The 16,429-nt window shown below is 39.4% G+C and overlaps 1 protein-coding gene across 2 annotated transcripts in view; it reads left to right on the top strand.

Annotated features, from left to right (window-relative positions):
* Positions 1 to 16,429, top strand: part of PIK3C2G (phosphatidylinositol-4-phosphate 3-kinase catalytic subunit type 2 gamma) — a 387,527-nt gene that overhangs the window by 369,892 nt on the left and 1,206 nt on the right. For both annotated transcript variants that reach the window (XM_081592337.1, XM_081592336.1), the window contains one exon: positions 6,733 to 6,858. In XM_081592337.1, the coding sequence (XP_081448463.1) occupies positions 6,733 to 6,858 (126 nt within the window). The remainder of the gene's footprint in view (positions 1 to 6,732; positions 6,859 to 16,429) is intronic.

Raw genomic sequence — 16,429 nt, 5'->3', positions numbered from 1 at the left:
TGTAAGGATCTAATTGCCTAACAGGATCTGAGAGATGAGATGAGATAAAGTCAAAGTTTTTGAAGTGAAGCATTAAGATACTGTTCAGACGGTAAAGAATCTGCCTGCAATGCGGGAGACCTGGGTTCCATCCCTGGGTCAGGATGTAGCCGACTGAGCGGATACATTAAGATAGTGAACATAACAAACAGACCTTAACACGTACATTCCTGATGCAGTGGTGTGCATGAAAAGATCAGCTCTAGCAGAGAGATGCCTTCAGACAGCTTTGTGTTAAGGATAAACACCTAGGACAGACCTTGGAAGCAGACCCCAAGATACATCTATTTTACCCTGCAGTCGGCTTTTTTTTCTCTTATTTTAATTGGGATATAGTTTCTTTACAGTGTTGTGTTAGTTTCTGAACAACCAAGTGAATCAGCTATGTTGTTCAGTCACTCAGTCATGTCCAACTCTTTGCGACCCCAAGGACGGCAGCGTGCCAGGCTTCCTGGAGCTTGCTCAAACTCATGCCCATTGAGTCAGTGATGCCGTCCAACCATCTCATCCTCTGTCGGCCCCTTCTCCTCCCGCCTTCAGTCTCTCTCAGCATCGAGGTCTTTTCTAATGAGTTGGCTCTTCACATCAGGTGGCCAAAAGATTGGAGCTTCAGCCTCAGCCATCAGTCCCTCCAATGAATATTCAGGATTGATTTCCTTTAGGATTGACTAGTTTGATCTCCTTGCAGTTCAAGGGACTCTCAAGAAAGCTATAAATACACACATATCCCCTCCCTATTGGCCCTCCCTCCCAACCCCCCACCCCACCCCACCCCTCTAGGTCATCACAGAGCGTGGAGCGGAGCTCCCTATGCTATATAGCTGCTTCCCACTAGCTATCTGTTTCACACTTGGCAGCACACCTATGTCAATCCCAGTCTTCCAATTCATCCCACCACCTCGTCCCTTGTGTCTACATATCCATTCCCTACGTCTGTGTCTCTATCTCTGCCTTCCAAATAGGTTCATCCATACCATTTTTCTAGATTCCACACACATGCACACATGTTAATATACAATATTTGTTTTCCTTTTTCTGACTTATTTCGCTGTTCATGACAGACTCTTAAGTCCATCCAGTGGGCTTTTTATTGCTTGGTTACAGTAAGAAATGTTGCAATAGGTAACAGAAACTACTTAAATCTTAGGAAGTTAGGAACGCTTCTGGTTTTTATGTTGTTGTTCAGTTGCTAAGTCGTGTCCAACTCCCTGGACTGCAGCATGCCAGACCTCCCTGTTCCTCACCATCTTCCGGAGTTCACCCAAGTTCATGTCCATTGAATCATTGACGCTATCCAATGATCTCATCCTCTGGAAAAGGTCAGTTTTCATCCCAATTCCAAAAAAGGGCAGTCCTAAAGAATGTTCAAACTACCAGGCAGTTGTACTCACTTCCCATCCTAGTAAGGTTATGCTCCAAATCCTTCAAGCTAGGCTTCAGCAATACTTGAGTCAAGAGCTTCCAGATATACAAGGTGGGCTTAGAAAAGGCAGAGGAATCGGAGAGCAAATTGCCAACATTCGTTGGATCATAGAGAAAGGAATTCCAGAAAAAATCTATTTCTGTTTCCTTGATTACGCAAAAGCCTTTGTGTGGATCACAACAAACTGTGGAACAAACTGGTTTTCATATTGCATTATAAATAATGATTCAGCAAATACTTAATGAAGTACTTTCAAAGAACTAAGCACTATAAATATATAGCTCATTTATTCAGTCATTTGATAGCTGCTTCTTGAGTATTTGGCGGCTCAGCCGGTAAAGAATCTGCCTGCAATGCGGGAGACCTGGGTTTGATCCCTGAGTTCAGAAAATCCCCTGGAGAAAGGAACAGCTACCCACTCCAGTATTCTGGCCTGTAGAATAACGTGGACTGTAGAGTCCATGGGGTCACAAAGCATCACACACGACTGAGTGACTTTCACTTCACTTTGCTTCATTTCTTGAGTATTCACTAAATGCCAAGTATTGTGTTAGGGTTAGAGCTTCTATGAAGGAAAGGAATGCTATTGAGGAAGACAGCTGTGAAAAGAAAGAAACGAATAAGGTAAAGAAAAGCCCAATCTCAAGTGAGGATTTAAAATTTTTAATTGGCGATTCAGAAACATACTGAATGCTTACAAGAAGGAAATGAGGGTGGGGTTAGGTTAGCAGGATAAAGGAACCAATGGAGCAAAACCCAAAGCAAATGTAGGGGTAGGGGAGGAGAGGAACAACAAGACATGGATTTTCCTTTTAAATAATTTCTTATCTCATAGGGAAACTAACACACTTATAAAACTATTTATTGCAACTTTGAAAAATAATAAGCAGTTTAACAGGAAATCTAGACTATAAAAAATTCACAGTTAGTCTAGGCAACAAAATGAAATTTGGATGACTTCACATCATCTTCTGAGCACAGTAAAAACATCAGGCAGAATTCTAGAAGACTGTGGTAGTGCTCCTTGACCTCAGTCCATCATGAATAAGAACGTCCTCTGGGTGATACATGGAAACTTCTCATTGTTTAGACTGAACCTCAGACTAAGAACTCTGTAACCCCAAGCCTTATCACTCTTCAAAGTGTTAAGTCTTTGTGAAGGTCTAAAACACAACCAGAGTAACAATCCTGGGGTAAGACAGTTAGACAAATAGGAGTTATTTAGTCATTTTAAAATAAACATTTAGTTCACATAAACATAAGGGTGAAATGAGAAGTGTTGATGAAAAGACACCTAGTGATTCCTTTAATATATCAGATGATATCTTTAAGGGGCAGATTACAGTCCCAGTAAGAGGAGCAGGAGAAAATTGTTGATAAGACAGCTGCTACGGGAAAAAAAAGTAAAAGTGAAAGTCGCTCAGTCATGTCCGACTTTTTGCAACCCCATGGACTATACAGTCCGTGGAATTCTCCAGGCCAGAATACTGGAGTGAGTAGCCTTTCCCTTCTCCAGAGGATCTTCCCAACCCATGGATGGAACCCAGGTCTCCCACATTGCAGGTGGATTCTTTACCAGCTGAGCCACAAGGGAAGCCCAAAAATACTGGAGTGGGGGGCCTATCCCTTCTTGAGCAGATCTTCCCTATCCAGGAATCAAACCAGGGTCTGCTGCATTCTAGGCGTATTCTTTAGGGGGAAAAAGGATTCTCTTAAAGACTTGAGAAATCCATGTTGGCATTTACAGCTGCTAAGGACAGACTAACTGTGCTGCTCAGATCAAATGCATCCATGATTTAAATTGTTCTATTATTCTGAAAACAATAGGATATTCAAGGATCTTGTCGAAGACACTAATTGGAAACAGAAGCCCAAACCTTTAATTACTAAATGCCTGGTGAAAGCTGGTATACAAAATACTTTTTCTGTTCTGTGATCGGGAGCTTATCCCTCTCTGGGGAATCCTTGAAATGTTCTGAGAAGGAAAGTGACACAGTCAAAACAGTTTCCAGGAAGGTTAAATACAACAGTGATAAACAGAATAAATGAGGGAATGAAGTGGGAAGACTGGGACACAAAAAAGTAATTAAAATCTAATTATAAGTTAGGGACTAAAGATCTATGGTGGCAGATGAACTAAGACAAAAAGGGAGGATGTTGATCTTGGTACATACTTGGATTTGAAAATCAGTGACAAGGGAGATGTTGGAGAAATAAAACTATATCATTTAATACAATTTCAACAGGCTGAAAGAAAATCAGTTTTGGAGTAGTAATAAGGAAAGTGAAGATGGATTTTGGTTAGCGTGTAACCTACTTGTAGAGCTCTTCATAGGTCACTAAACTGGAATCTGAGGGCTGAATTACAGATTCCAATTTGGGAGTCATCAATATCAGTGGTTCTCACTTGGGGTCAGCTTTGCCCCCCAGGGGTCATTTAACAATGTCTGGGGACATCTTTGCTGTCACAACTAGGAGGATGGTATTGCTGCAGCCTGGTAGGTAGAGGTCAGTGCTGCTGAACAGCTCCCTACAACAAAGACTCACTTGGCCCCAAATGCCAATAGTGCCAATGTTGAGAAATTCTGCTCTCAAATGTCAGAGTACATTAGGGCTATCTAGTCCAATCAGTGCATATAGTGTATTCTTATTCAACTTATAGATAATAAAAATAGTAGGAAGCAATTATTGGATCTTACTCTATTTCAGGCACTATACTCACATTACATGGTTTATTTTATTTAATCTTTTGAATGCTTTGAGATTGACATCACCTTTATCCCCATTTAAGAGGTTAGGAAACTGATCCACAGAGAAGTTATCTACCAAAAGCCACATGGCTGAGAAATTTGGGGGCCCAGACTGCAACCAAAAAGCCTCTCCCAGAACCACAATTCTAAGATGTCACCACTAAGATAACACATACAGTGATTATAGATATGGAATGCTCAAGCCCAGTGGTAGAAAAGAGAGACAATTACACAGAGCAGAAACACTTGACTGCCTTCATTTCTCTCTCTCTCTCTCACACACACACACAAAATCAGCTCTCTCAAATATTCAGTTCAATTGCTCAGTTGTGTCCGGCTCTTTGCGAACCCGTGAATCGCAGCACACCAGGCCTCCCTGTCCATCACCAACTCCCTGAGTCCACCCAAACCCATGTCCATCGAGTTGGAGATGCCATCCAGCCATCTCATCCTCTGCTGTCCCCTTCTCCTCCCGCCCTCAATCTTTCCCAGCATCAGGGTCTTTTCCAATGAGTCAGCTCTTTGCATCAGGTGGCCAAAGTATTGGAGTTTCAGCTTCAACATCAGTCCTTCCAATGAACACCCAGGACTGATCTCCTTTAGATGGACTGGTTGGATCTCCTTGCAGTCCAGGGGACTCTCAAGAATCTTCTCCAACACCACAGTTCAAAAGCATCAATTCTTCGGTGCTCAGCTTTCTTTATAGTCCAACTCTCACATTCATACATGACCACTGGAAAAACCATAATCTTGACTAGATGGACCTTTGTTGGCAAAGTAATGTCTCTGCTTTTTAATATGCTATCTAAGTTGGTCATAACTTTCCTTCCAAGGAGTAAGCGTCTTTTAATTTCATGGCTGCAGTCACCATCTGCAATAATTTTGGAGCCCATGTCAAATATTAATAGCAATGTTTTTCTGTGTCACAGAAAATTCCATTGTGTCATTGACAAATTTCAGAGCTCCTCCTGGGGGAGGGTTTTGAGTGGAGCAAGGTATCTTGAGCACCATCCAAAGCCGCCGTTTTGATGATCTTAGCATTTTGATATGTGCACGTGTCCAGATGTATTTTATCTAATTTGTGAATAATAATAAAGACCCAGATTCTCCTAATGACATGATTTTTACTATGTAAATTAGAACAGAAGTTAGTCCTATAATAATGTATATCACATTTCCTTACTCTCCTTCCTTTCCAATATGCTTTTCTAACTGCCAAAGAATGATGTAAAATTCAAGCTAATGACCTTGGGGATGGCACTGGATGTTCATGTGTGAATGTCACTGTCATTCACAGAATTTGTTGAAAACTACTGATATAGTAGTTAGGATGTATTCACCAAGATAAGCATTTAAACTCAATTGTGACTTTCAAATCATCCACTTTAAATGTAAATTACACAAACATTTCTCATTTTATCAAGTGAGATATGCACAGCTTTTAGTACAATTTTCTTTCCATTTGGTCACAAAGATAGAACCCATTTCTCTGAAGTACAGTTGCTTCCAAACTTTTAAGAGTATACTCTATCTTCAAATTTATTAAGAAATAAAAATATTCATAAGAAAAAAGGTTGAAAAAGGGAGACATTCTAAAACCAGTTGGGGAAGTTCAGGGGGAGGAAAGCTGTTAGGCTAAGCTAGAGAGAGGGGGTCCAGAGAGCTATAGATTTAGCATCATTGATCCACCAATTAATAGGCTAGAACTCACACAACTTTGGGAGCACCACAGAACACAATTTTAAAAGGATCATCTAATATATTTTAGGATAATTTAGATCAGTGCTCCCCAACATTTTTGGCACCAAGGACTGGTTTTGTGGAGGACAATTTTTCCACGAACTGGAGTGGGGGATGGTTTCAGAATGATTCATGCACATTACATTTATTGTGGACTTTATTTCCATTATTATTACATCAGCTCTACCTCAGATCATCAGGCATTAGATCTCAGAGGTTGGGGACCCCTGACTCAGATACTAAAATTTTTATAACTACCTTAAAATCTTGTAAATAGGTCTAATTGATATTTTAATTAAATTTTATCTGAAAATGTGATATTATGCAATATACATTTACATGTCATTAAATGCTACATCTTATTTTAGGTGTTAAACTTGCATTTTTTTCTTTTTTTTTATTTTCAAGTGGTGTACAGTCCCCTGAGGCACTCAGATCCTGCCTCAGCCAGTGGCTTATATTCATCTCTTGGCCATTTCTGTCAAAAATGCAAATTTCGTTTTTACTACAAAAAACTAAAGTAACTCATACTTGCTGGAGTTTTAAATGTAGCTCTCTGACACAGTGCTTAATTTAAGATGGACTGTTTTACTCCTTTAAACTGTATTTTGGGATTCCTTTTGAGCCATGATGTATTTCTTTTGATTGTTCTCTTCTTTTCTGGTAAACAGTGACTGTAATAAATCTTGATCCTGTCTTTGGTCTAGATATTTAGTAGCCATGTATTTGTTTTCTTTGATAGCCACACACATTAATATTTATAACCATTTTCCTTTGCAGCATCTCCCAGATGGCTCCGTGCCCAGTGCACATGTTGAATTTTATCTTTTACCGTATCCCAGTGAAGCCCGGAGGAGGAAAACAAAATCTGTTCCAAAATGTACCGACCCCACTTACAATGAGATTGTAAGTATGATTCATCTCTTGTCCAGCCACTTTGTGTTCTTTCTTACCATTTTCCAGCTTCACAACGAGATATGGAAAATCTGTAGTAATTGGCAACATTATTTCATAAAGGGAAGATGTTTCCCAAAATAGCCACTGTGTGCCACTCACTGTACTTAATGCTATAGGAATAGGAAAATACAGCTTTCAAAGTGCTTACGAACCAATTTTCAAATTGTGGCTAGCTTACAGCAAGAGCTCAAGACTTTATGGCATTTGTTTCACCTCCTAACATTATCCCTGACTCTATCTTATTTTCTCTAACAAGCTTTTCTTTCCCTCATTTTCCTTACCTGATAACGTTATCATAGTCTAATCTTTCGTACAGCAATAAACGTTATAAAATCTCCTTTGAAAAACTGAAAAAATAAACAAGGCACAAATTATGAAAAAATAAACAAGTACAAAGCACAAATTATATTAATTTATATTATATATAGCTCTCTAATTCCTTTGTAGTATACAATCCAATCCTCTCATTCTTTCTAAGGCAAACCCTATATTTTTCTCTTGATTCCATTCTTTCCCATCTCCTCTGTACCTTGCTCACTTGATTCTTTGCTTACCTTTCCAGTGAGTTGTCTTACCTACCCACTGGATCCTCAACTCTGAAATCTTAAAAAAAGAAAAAAAGTCTTCAACTCAGCCTTTCTAAAGCATCAAATTTTTTTTTCTCTTGCTATCACCTCCACACTTCAGCAAACTTGGCATATTTCCTGCTCTCTGTTCATCACTTCCTTCTCACCCTTTAATCCTTTGCAATATGGATTCTACCTTGACCAATGCTGCTTTGTTCAAAGGGCACCAGAAGACTCCTAATTGTTCAGTCCAGTGATCCACTGGGCTGTCCTCTGCTGAGCAGTTAGACAGCAACTCTATTTAACTTAACTGCTTCCTCTTTCTTGACACCTCCCTTTTGCTTCTTGAGTTCTGCCCTTTCTTAACTCCCTTCTGTTTTCTCTAATCACTCTCTCATTTTCCTTCATTGCTATTCTTCCCCTGAAAATATTTATTTACTGGAATCATGATGTGACCTCGTCTCTTCTTGATATATACACTCAAAATGACCTTATGGATCTACAGATTTTCATTTATCACCTACTTGAAGGTTGCATCTCAATTATTTCCTCAAACTCTGGCTTCTCTCCTAAGCTTTAAACCTGTGCATGCATGCTCAGTCATGTCCGACTCTTTGTGACCCCTGGACTGTAGCCCACCAGGCTGTTCTGTCCATGAGAATTCTCCAGGAAAGAACAGTGGAGTGGTTTGCCATGCTCTCCTACAGGAGATCTTCCCAACCCAGAGATTGAACCCAGGTCTCCAGATGGCAGGCAGATTCTTTATCACTGAGCTACCAGGGAAGACCATTAAACCCATACTTTTACCTGATTATTGAAGAGCCCCTGAGATGTCAGGGAGGTTGGGAGGGAAGCTGAAGATGAAGGGGATATATGTATACTTATAGCTGAATTCCCATTGTATGGCAGAAATCAACACAACATTGTAAAGCAATTACAAAAGTAAGTTAGTTAGTGACTCAGTTGTGACCGACTCTTTGCAACCCCATAGACTGTAGCCCACCAGGCTCCTGTGTCCATGGAATTCTCCAGGCAAAAGTAGTGGAGTGGATAGCCATTCCTTTCTCCAGAGGATCTTTCTGACCCAGGGATTGACTGGGGCTGCAAGAGTCCTTTCTGAGTTGACTCAGATGCTCACCTGGCCTCACTTCTTCTCTGGCTGTTGGAGGAGGTCTCAGGTGTTAGCCACATGTGTGGTTGATGTTCTTTACCACACGGTGCTGGCTTCCCTAACAGCAAGTGACCCAAGACAGAGACAAAGATGCCACAGTACTTTCTGAGCCACCAGGGAAGCCCAAAGCAATTATACTCCAATTAAAAAAGAAAGACCCCCTTTAGGATGCCTCCTAGGCCCTTTTAAACCAGGTTTCCCTCCACTGTCATCTCGGAAGATACTAATGATATCACTGTCTTCCTCACTCACAAGCCCAGTTAATCCCCAAGTTTTGTCAGTTTTACTTGAGCAGTCATCTGCCTCTTCAATCCACCTTCTCCTCTGTGTCCCATCACTGTTTCTCTGGTGAAAGGCCTCATAACTTTGGCTAATATAATAGCTTCCTATCTGCCCCTTATCTTGTGCTCTTCAATTAAATCATTCAAATTTCTATCTAAAGTGTCAAAAACTACTCATTTTTATTACTCTCCTACATAACGTTTTTTCAAATGTTCCTTACTGCCTACTGGGTAATATCCAAAATCCTAAGTGTGGCATTCACAGCCCTTCAAATTTAACTCAGTAATTTTCGAAAGTTGTCTCTGGAGCAGTATCATTCTTATATACCTTTGAAAAAAATTTGTTTTGAGATAATTGTAGATTCACAAGCAGTTGGAAGAAATAATATAGAGAGAATTCACATACCTTTCAACCACTTTTCCTAAAATAGTAACACTTTGCCTATTGACAATATCATAATCAGGAAATTAACACTGGTACAATCTACTGACCTTATTAGGATTTCTCATTTTACCTGTGTTCTTATGTAAGTGTGTATTTAGTTCTGTGCATTTATATCACATGTATAGGTTTGTGTGATCACCACAATCAATCAAGGCATAGGCCATTCCATCAAAATGATTCCTGGTGCTTTCCTATTAAAGCCACAGTCACTCTTCCCACTCTAACACTCCACGCCCAACTCTGGCAACTCTTAATATACTCACTATCTCTATAATTTTGTCATTTCAAATGTCATATAAATGGAATCATACAGTTTGTAACATTTTGAGGTTGGCTTTTTTCTTTTTCTATACATCTCACGAGGGATCCATCCAAGTAGCTGCATGTGTCAATAGTTTGTTTTCACTGCTGAGTAGTAGTCATGGCAGGGAGGTACGAAAGTTTAACTATTTACCAATTAAAGGACATTTGGGTTATTTCTGGCTGGGGGTTACTGCAATACAAAGCTATTCTGAACACTGATGTATACATTTTTGTGTAAATATAAGTTGTAATTTCTCTAAGAGAGATGCTCAAGATATAATTACTGGGGTATTATGGTAATGCCATATATAGTTTTTCAAGAAATTGTCATACTCTTTTTCTACACCATTCTACACTCCCAATGCAATATTTGTGCTAGTTTCACTGCATTCTGTCAGCATTTGGTATCATTTTTATTTTATCAAATAAAAATATCACTATTTTTAATTTTAGTTCATTTGAAAGGTAATGAGGGATAGCTCACTGTGGTTTTAATTTGCATGTATCTAGTAGCTAATGATGCAAATTTCTTTTCATGTGCTTATTTACCATTTGCATATCCTCTTTGGTGAAATATGTCTTTGTGTCTTTGTTCATTTTCTAATTAGAGAGTCTGCATTTTTACTTATGTTTACTATTGACTTTTGAGATTCTTTGTATATTATTAATAACGTTTGTCAGATACGTGCAAATATTTTCTCCCAGTCTGTAGCTTGTCTTCCCATCCTTTTCTCAGGGTCTTTCACAAGTAAAAGTTTTTAATCTTGATGAGGTCTGGTTCATCAATTGTTTTTCTTTTATAGACTGCATATTTGGTGGCAAGTCTAAGAACGCTTCACCTAGCACTTTCCAAAGATTTTCTCCTGTATTTTTTCTAAATATTTTATAGTTTTATATTTTACATCTAAATCCATTATTCATTTTGAGTTGACTTTTGAATAAAGTGTGAGGTTTAGGTTAAGGCTCACTTTTTTTTGCCTATGAATGCCAATTATTCCAGCACCATCTATTGAAAAAGCAATTCTTCCTACATTTAATGTCTTTTTCACCTTTGACAGAAATAAGTCAGGAACATTTGCTTGCTCATGCCCTTCCATTGCCCCATGCTTGGTCATATTCTCCAGTCACATCAGACAGCTTGTCATGCCCTGAATAATCTGTGACCTCTGTGACTGAGCTCATGAGGCTGTTTACCCTCATGCCCTTCCCTGCCAACTTTGAGGTTCCCCTCAAATATGGACTCTGTGAACCATTCTTTCCTCCCTGACTCTTACACCACACTTACCATCTCTTGCTCAGTCCTACACAGTTATTGTTTTCTTTTAGTACACTGAAAACTTCTTGAGGACAAGGAAAACGTCTTATCTTTCTTAGTATCTCTGAAACTTAACTACTTCTAAAAAGATTTGTGGAATTAAATAGTTGGGGTAATTCCATAAGTGACACTTGTTGTGTATGTGGAAAAATGTAAAACTAGCAAACATTTACATATATTCAACTATATGTATAATTTAGTAAGAAAAGATACTTTGACGTTTTATTCTTTGCCATGATGTCAACCACTAGAGACAGGTGTACATGCTCAATTGCGTCCCACTGTCTGCAACCCTATGGGCCGTAGCCTGCCAGGCTCCTCTGTCCATGGGATTCTCCAGGCAAGCATACTGGAGAGGGTTACCATGCCCTCCTCCAGGGCATCTTCCTGACCCCAGGGATCGAACCCACATCTCTTAAGTCTCCTGCATTGGCAGGTGGCTTCTTTACCACTACCACCACCTGGGAAGCCCATAAGTCTGTGCATAGCAAACTCCAACTCATACATAATCCAAATGAGCAGGAAGATGAATTCATGTATGGGTAAGTGACTGCCTTAATAGTAACGATCATCATATAAACAAATTTGGCAGGGAAGTGGTTGAATTTAGAAAGCCATGAGAAGAAACGGACTATCTTTTTTAGGAGCCCTTGTTAATATTTTAATAAGTATTCTTTCTGAATTATGTCTCTTTCTCTCAACAGACACATTCTCTAACAAAAATGGGATCATACTGTACCTATTAATTTGTTACCTGCTTTATTCAGTAAGCATGTAAGACTACAGTATTTTAATTTTTTTTTCCCATTATGCTGTGTCTGTATCAATACAAGAATATTTCTAAGAAATACCCCCATAAAGGGCACTGGTTTCAACTGTGGTTTTACTTTCTCTCCCCTTCAGCTATGATATAGGCCCCCATCTCTGGGCCAAGTCCCCTCTATTATTTCTGTGCATTCTTAGCAACACCTTACATCCTCATCCCTTCATATCTGCAGGGGAGGTTAGCTCCAGGACTCCCGAGCGTACCAAAATTCTTGGGTGCCCAAGTTCTTTCTATAAAATGGCATATTTGCATATAACTTATACACACCCTCCAATTTACATTAAACTCTCTAGGTGACACAACAGTTGATACAATGTATATGCTATGTAAATAGTGGCTGGTATGCAACCGATTCAAATTTGCATTCTAGAACTTCGGAATTTTATTTCCCGGAATATTTTTGATATGTGGTTGATTGAGTCCATGACTGCAGAGCTCATGGCTACAGAGGGCCAACCGTATGTGTTTTCTGAGGAGCCTGGTAATTATCACATGGCATCTACCTTGTACTTAACTTCTCCCGTTTGCTTCCTGAGGGCTGCTACATCAGGGACTTTGGGATTTCTCAAACTGCCAAAGCCAGGCAGAGGTCCCGGGAATGGGAGAGAACGACTTCACTCCCCTTCTTATATAAACCTCTTAGAGGAATTCAAAGGGAATATCATATTGCATCACTTCAAAAAGCTTTTCAGGAAAATAGTTCTTCCAGGTGTTATTCACAACCATCTTTCTCCCTAACACTCAGACCTGAGAGAGGCTGGGTAAGGACCACTGCCAAGTGTCCCTTCAGCATCTACCCTTCAGATACTAAAACTCTGATACAAGGCCAATTTTGTCACCTTGATGCTCTCCAGAGTGGTTCCCAACAGGACTGCCTGCAGCCTTCCTGAAAACCCTTCTCACATACAGAGCCCCGTGGTGGACATGACTGGGCTCAGGCCGGGGTGGGGTTAGTGGTCTGAGTGCCCCCAGAACTGCCCTCCAAGTCTTTCAGAAGCAGAGTGGGCTGCTAACTCCGCTGCCACTGATCTTTCTACTCTACTCTCTTTGTTATCTGGTTAAGAACCATCATTTTTTTAATGACTCATTAGAAATAGATTCAATTTTAAAAATGAATTATATTGTTATAGTGCATGTATTTTGCACATTGTATTCCTTTTAATTGAAGTATAATTGATTTACAGTGTTGTGCCAATCTCTGAAGTGACTCATTTATACATACATAGATATTCTTTTTTATAGTCTTTCTCATTCTGGTTATGACAGGATATTGAATATTGTTCTCTATGCTATACAGTAAGGCCTTGTGGTTTATCCACCCTGTATCTAGTAACTGACATTATATTCCTTTCTTAGACATTATCCTACTATAGAGGAGATATTAAAAAGGACAGAATAAGAATGTTCTATGTAGTTTACGTGCCTTAAAATATTCAGCATGTGCATGAATATCTAGCATAGAACGAGGTCTATGGTACACTCAGTAAGCAATGGTCATTGTTGTCTGTAACATCCTCTCATTCCATACTCATAAAGTAATGATAATTCTGTTTGTAGAGGAAGACCCTGAGGCCCTGAGGTAGATATTTTGATCAGAGTTAGCTAACTAAATTTCAAGTCCAGAAGTGCCTGATTCCAAAGCTCTGACTGACCCCACTAGACTTTCTGTGCTGTCCCTCCCTTGCTCTACCCACAGAGTTCTGGCTTTGAACTCTCCCTTTCACAGTGCTGCCTCTTCACTCCTTCTCTCACCAGCCCTAAGCACAATTCAGTTTCCATACTATTTTCCTCCCCTTGCAATCATTCAAATACTCGTTAGAATTATTTACTAGAACTTGGTGTCAAATGGCACAGTGAATGCTTGCCTATAAGTTAATAGATATTAAATTACCCTAAACAGTGTTCTTCCACTTGATATAACAGTTTCAAACTTACACATTCAGTGTTTGTCAGAAGGCAGTGAAGACTTGACACATGCCTATGGGTAAAAAGTATTACAAAGGGAAATTAAAAGAACTGTGCATTTTTGGTTGTTTATATTAAGGCAGAATACATATTAAATCATTTGGTGAAAAGTCTCAAACAATATAGTCATCTGTGTACATCTCTAGCATTACACACTAATTATTCATTGCATTGAAGAAAAAAGTGCTTATTTTTTAAATAACGTTATGGATGAAGTAAAGCAATTAGAATATATGTACATATCATCTATGATGTGCAATGATTACACGTTATAAAACAGTCACTTTCAAGAAAAACAGCCTTTACATAATGAAGCACAGGGAGAAAATCCATAGTAATATAAACTTTGGAGTTCAAATGTTTGTATGTTAACCAGGAAGGCAATTAATTTCTAGCATCGTGTATTAGAGAAATTCAGCTTGCTAAATAGCTGAAGACTCAATTTTGTCTCCCACTGTTATTTCCAGTCAGCTAAGGTAAAATGGGCTTCCCTGGTGGCTCAGCTGGTATAGAATCTGCCTGCAATGAGGGAGACCCAGGTTTGATCCCTGGTTGGGAAGATCCCCTGGAGAAGGGAATGGCCCCCACTCCAGTATTCTTGCCTGGAGAATTCCATGGACAGAGGAGCCTGGTGGGCTACAGTCCATGGGGTCACAAAGAGTCAACCATGACTGAGCAACTAACAGTTTCACTTTTCAAGGCAAAAATACCAAGAAATGAGTGTTCTTTTTTTGTGTATTTGATGGATCTTTTTTGGTTATAATTCATTAGTGTTTACTATGTACCAGGTTTTGCACCAAGGCTTATTATATTCATTATCTCATTTTATTCTTTCTCACAATGCTAAAAGGTAAATACTATCACCATATTCAAATAAGAAAGTGCATTCAGATGGCCCCCAACTTGGGATGGTTCAACCTGAAATTTTTTGAACTTACAGTGGTGCAAAAGCAGTATGCATTCAGTAGAACCTGTACTTCAAATTCTGATCTTCTCCCAGGTTATCAGTACATGGTAGGTTATTCTCTCCTGATGCTGGGCAGTGGCAGCGAGCCACAGCTCTCAGTCAGTCATGCAATCATGAGAGTAAACCAATACACTCACAATCATTTTGTACCCAGCCAGCCATTCCGCTTTTCACTTTCAGTACTATACTCAATAAATTACATGAGACATACACACTTTGTTATAGAAGAGGCTTTGTGTTAGATGATTTTGCTTAACTGTAGGCTGATGTAAGTATCCTGAATGAATTTAAGGTAGATGAGGCTAAGCTATGACGTTCGATGGGTTAAGTATGTGTGTGCTCAGTTGCTCAGTTGTCTCCAACTCTTTGCAACCCCATGGACTGTAGCCCACCAGGCTCCTCTGTCCATGGAATTTCCCCAGGCAAGAATACTGGAGTGGGTTGCCATGCCCTCCTCCAGGGGATCTTCCTAACCCAGGGATCGAACCCGGGTCTCTTACATCTCTTGCATGGGCAGGCAAGTTCTACCACTAGCGCCACCTGTTCAGTTTACCATGGGTTTATAAGCCCATCAGGATGTAACCCCATTGTAAATGGAGGAAGAACTCTAGTTGACAACAGATCTAAATAAATATGTATCATTGATATGTTTCTTAGAAATTTACATCTTTAGCACTAATTTATAAGATTCCCAGTGTTCTGAAACCAGATTTTCCAAAGGCCTAATGGTCAGAGCTATTCCATTTTTCTTTATACACTTTGAAGGCCCCTTCGTCTATTTCCTCTGTAAAATAGGAGATGAGTGTATCTGCCGAATATGTTGTGGGGAGGAAAATGGAGGATAATTTAGACAGTTCAAAATAACCACCATAGAGAAGAGGAAAAGGAGCTTACTCTGAAGTCCTGGAAAGATAAGTGTTCAGGAGATAAGAGTGATTCAGAGTCCATGTTAGACTTCTCTTTGCCATTAAAGATGAATTACCCTGGTAAGACTTTGAAATTTTTAAGGCATCCCTTAAAATTCTTTGCTAGCCAGGGGAACTCAAGAAATTAAGTGGAATAACTTGAATAAGCAGTTCTGCCCTGAGAATCCCATGGACAGAGGAGTCTGGCAGGCTACAGTCCATGGGGTCAGAAAGAGTCAGACACAGCTAAAGTGACTTAGCACACACACACAAGCATTTAAAAGGTAATCTTCTGCCTGGAATAGGAGCAAGATACTAGAAGAGTAGGTAGCCAGGAGCTGTCATAAGAAATAATATAGACTGGCTCAATATCCTGTATTGTATCTCATGTTCCTTAATTGAATTATTATTATTATTTTTGATAAGTAAATAACTGTTCAGAGCAGCTAGCAGATTCATCTTTAGTGGAATTTCACTGATAACTTAAGATGGCCAGAAATCACATCCATACACGCTGAGCAGGCTTCCTAGAAGATTCAAGGCTTTCTTCTCAATTTGTTTCCTCTGATTCTTCTTTGCATATACAGAAAGCACTTCTTTCTATGTTGTAGCTTCACTATAAAAAGCAAGCACATTTGTAGCATCATATGAAACTCCTCTAAATGTGTTATAAGGAGTTTCCTTGGCAACCACATTGGGTTTATACACTGTAATCTCCTCCTTTTATGATGTACAACTAACTTCTTGATCCTGCACTTTTTAAAGTTTCTTTACCA

The sequence above is a fragment of the Giraffa tippelskirchi genome, chromosome 4 (assembly GCF_054371585.1).
Source record: "Giraffa tippelskirchi isolate mGirTip1 chromosome 4, T2T-mGirTip1v1.2.pri, whole genome shotgun sequence".
NCBI lineage: Eukaryota > Metazoa > Chordata > Mammalia > Artiodactyla > Giraffidae > Giraffa > Giraffa tippelskirchi.
The sequence above is the reverse complement of the archived record's forward strand: the minus strand, read 5'-3'. Positions and strand labels throughout refer to the sequence as shown.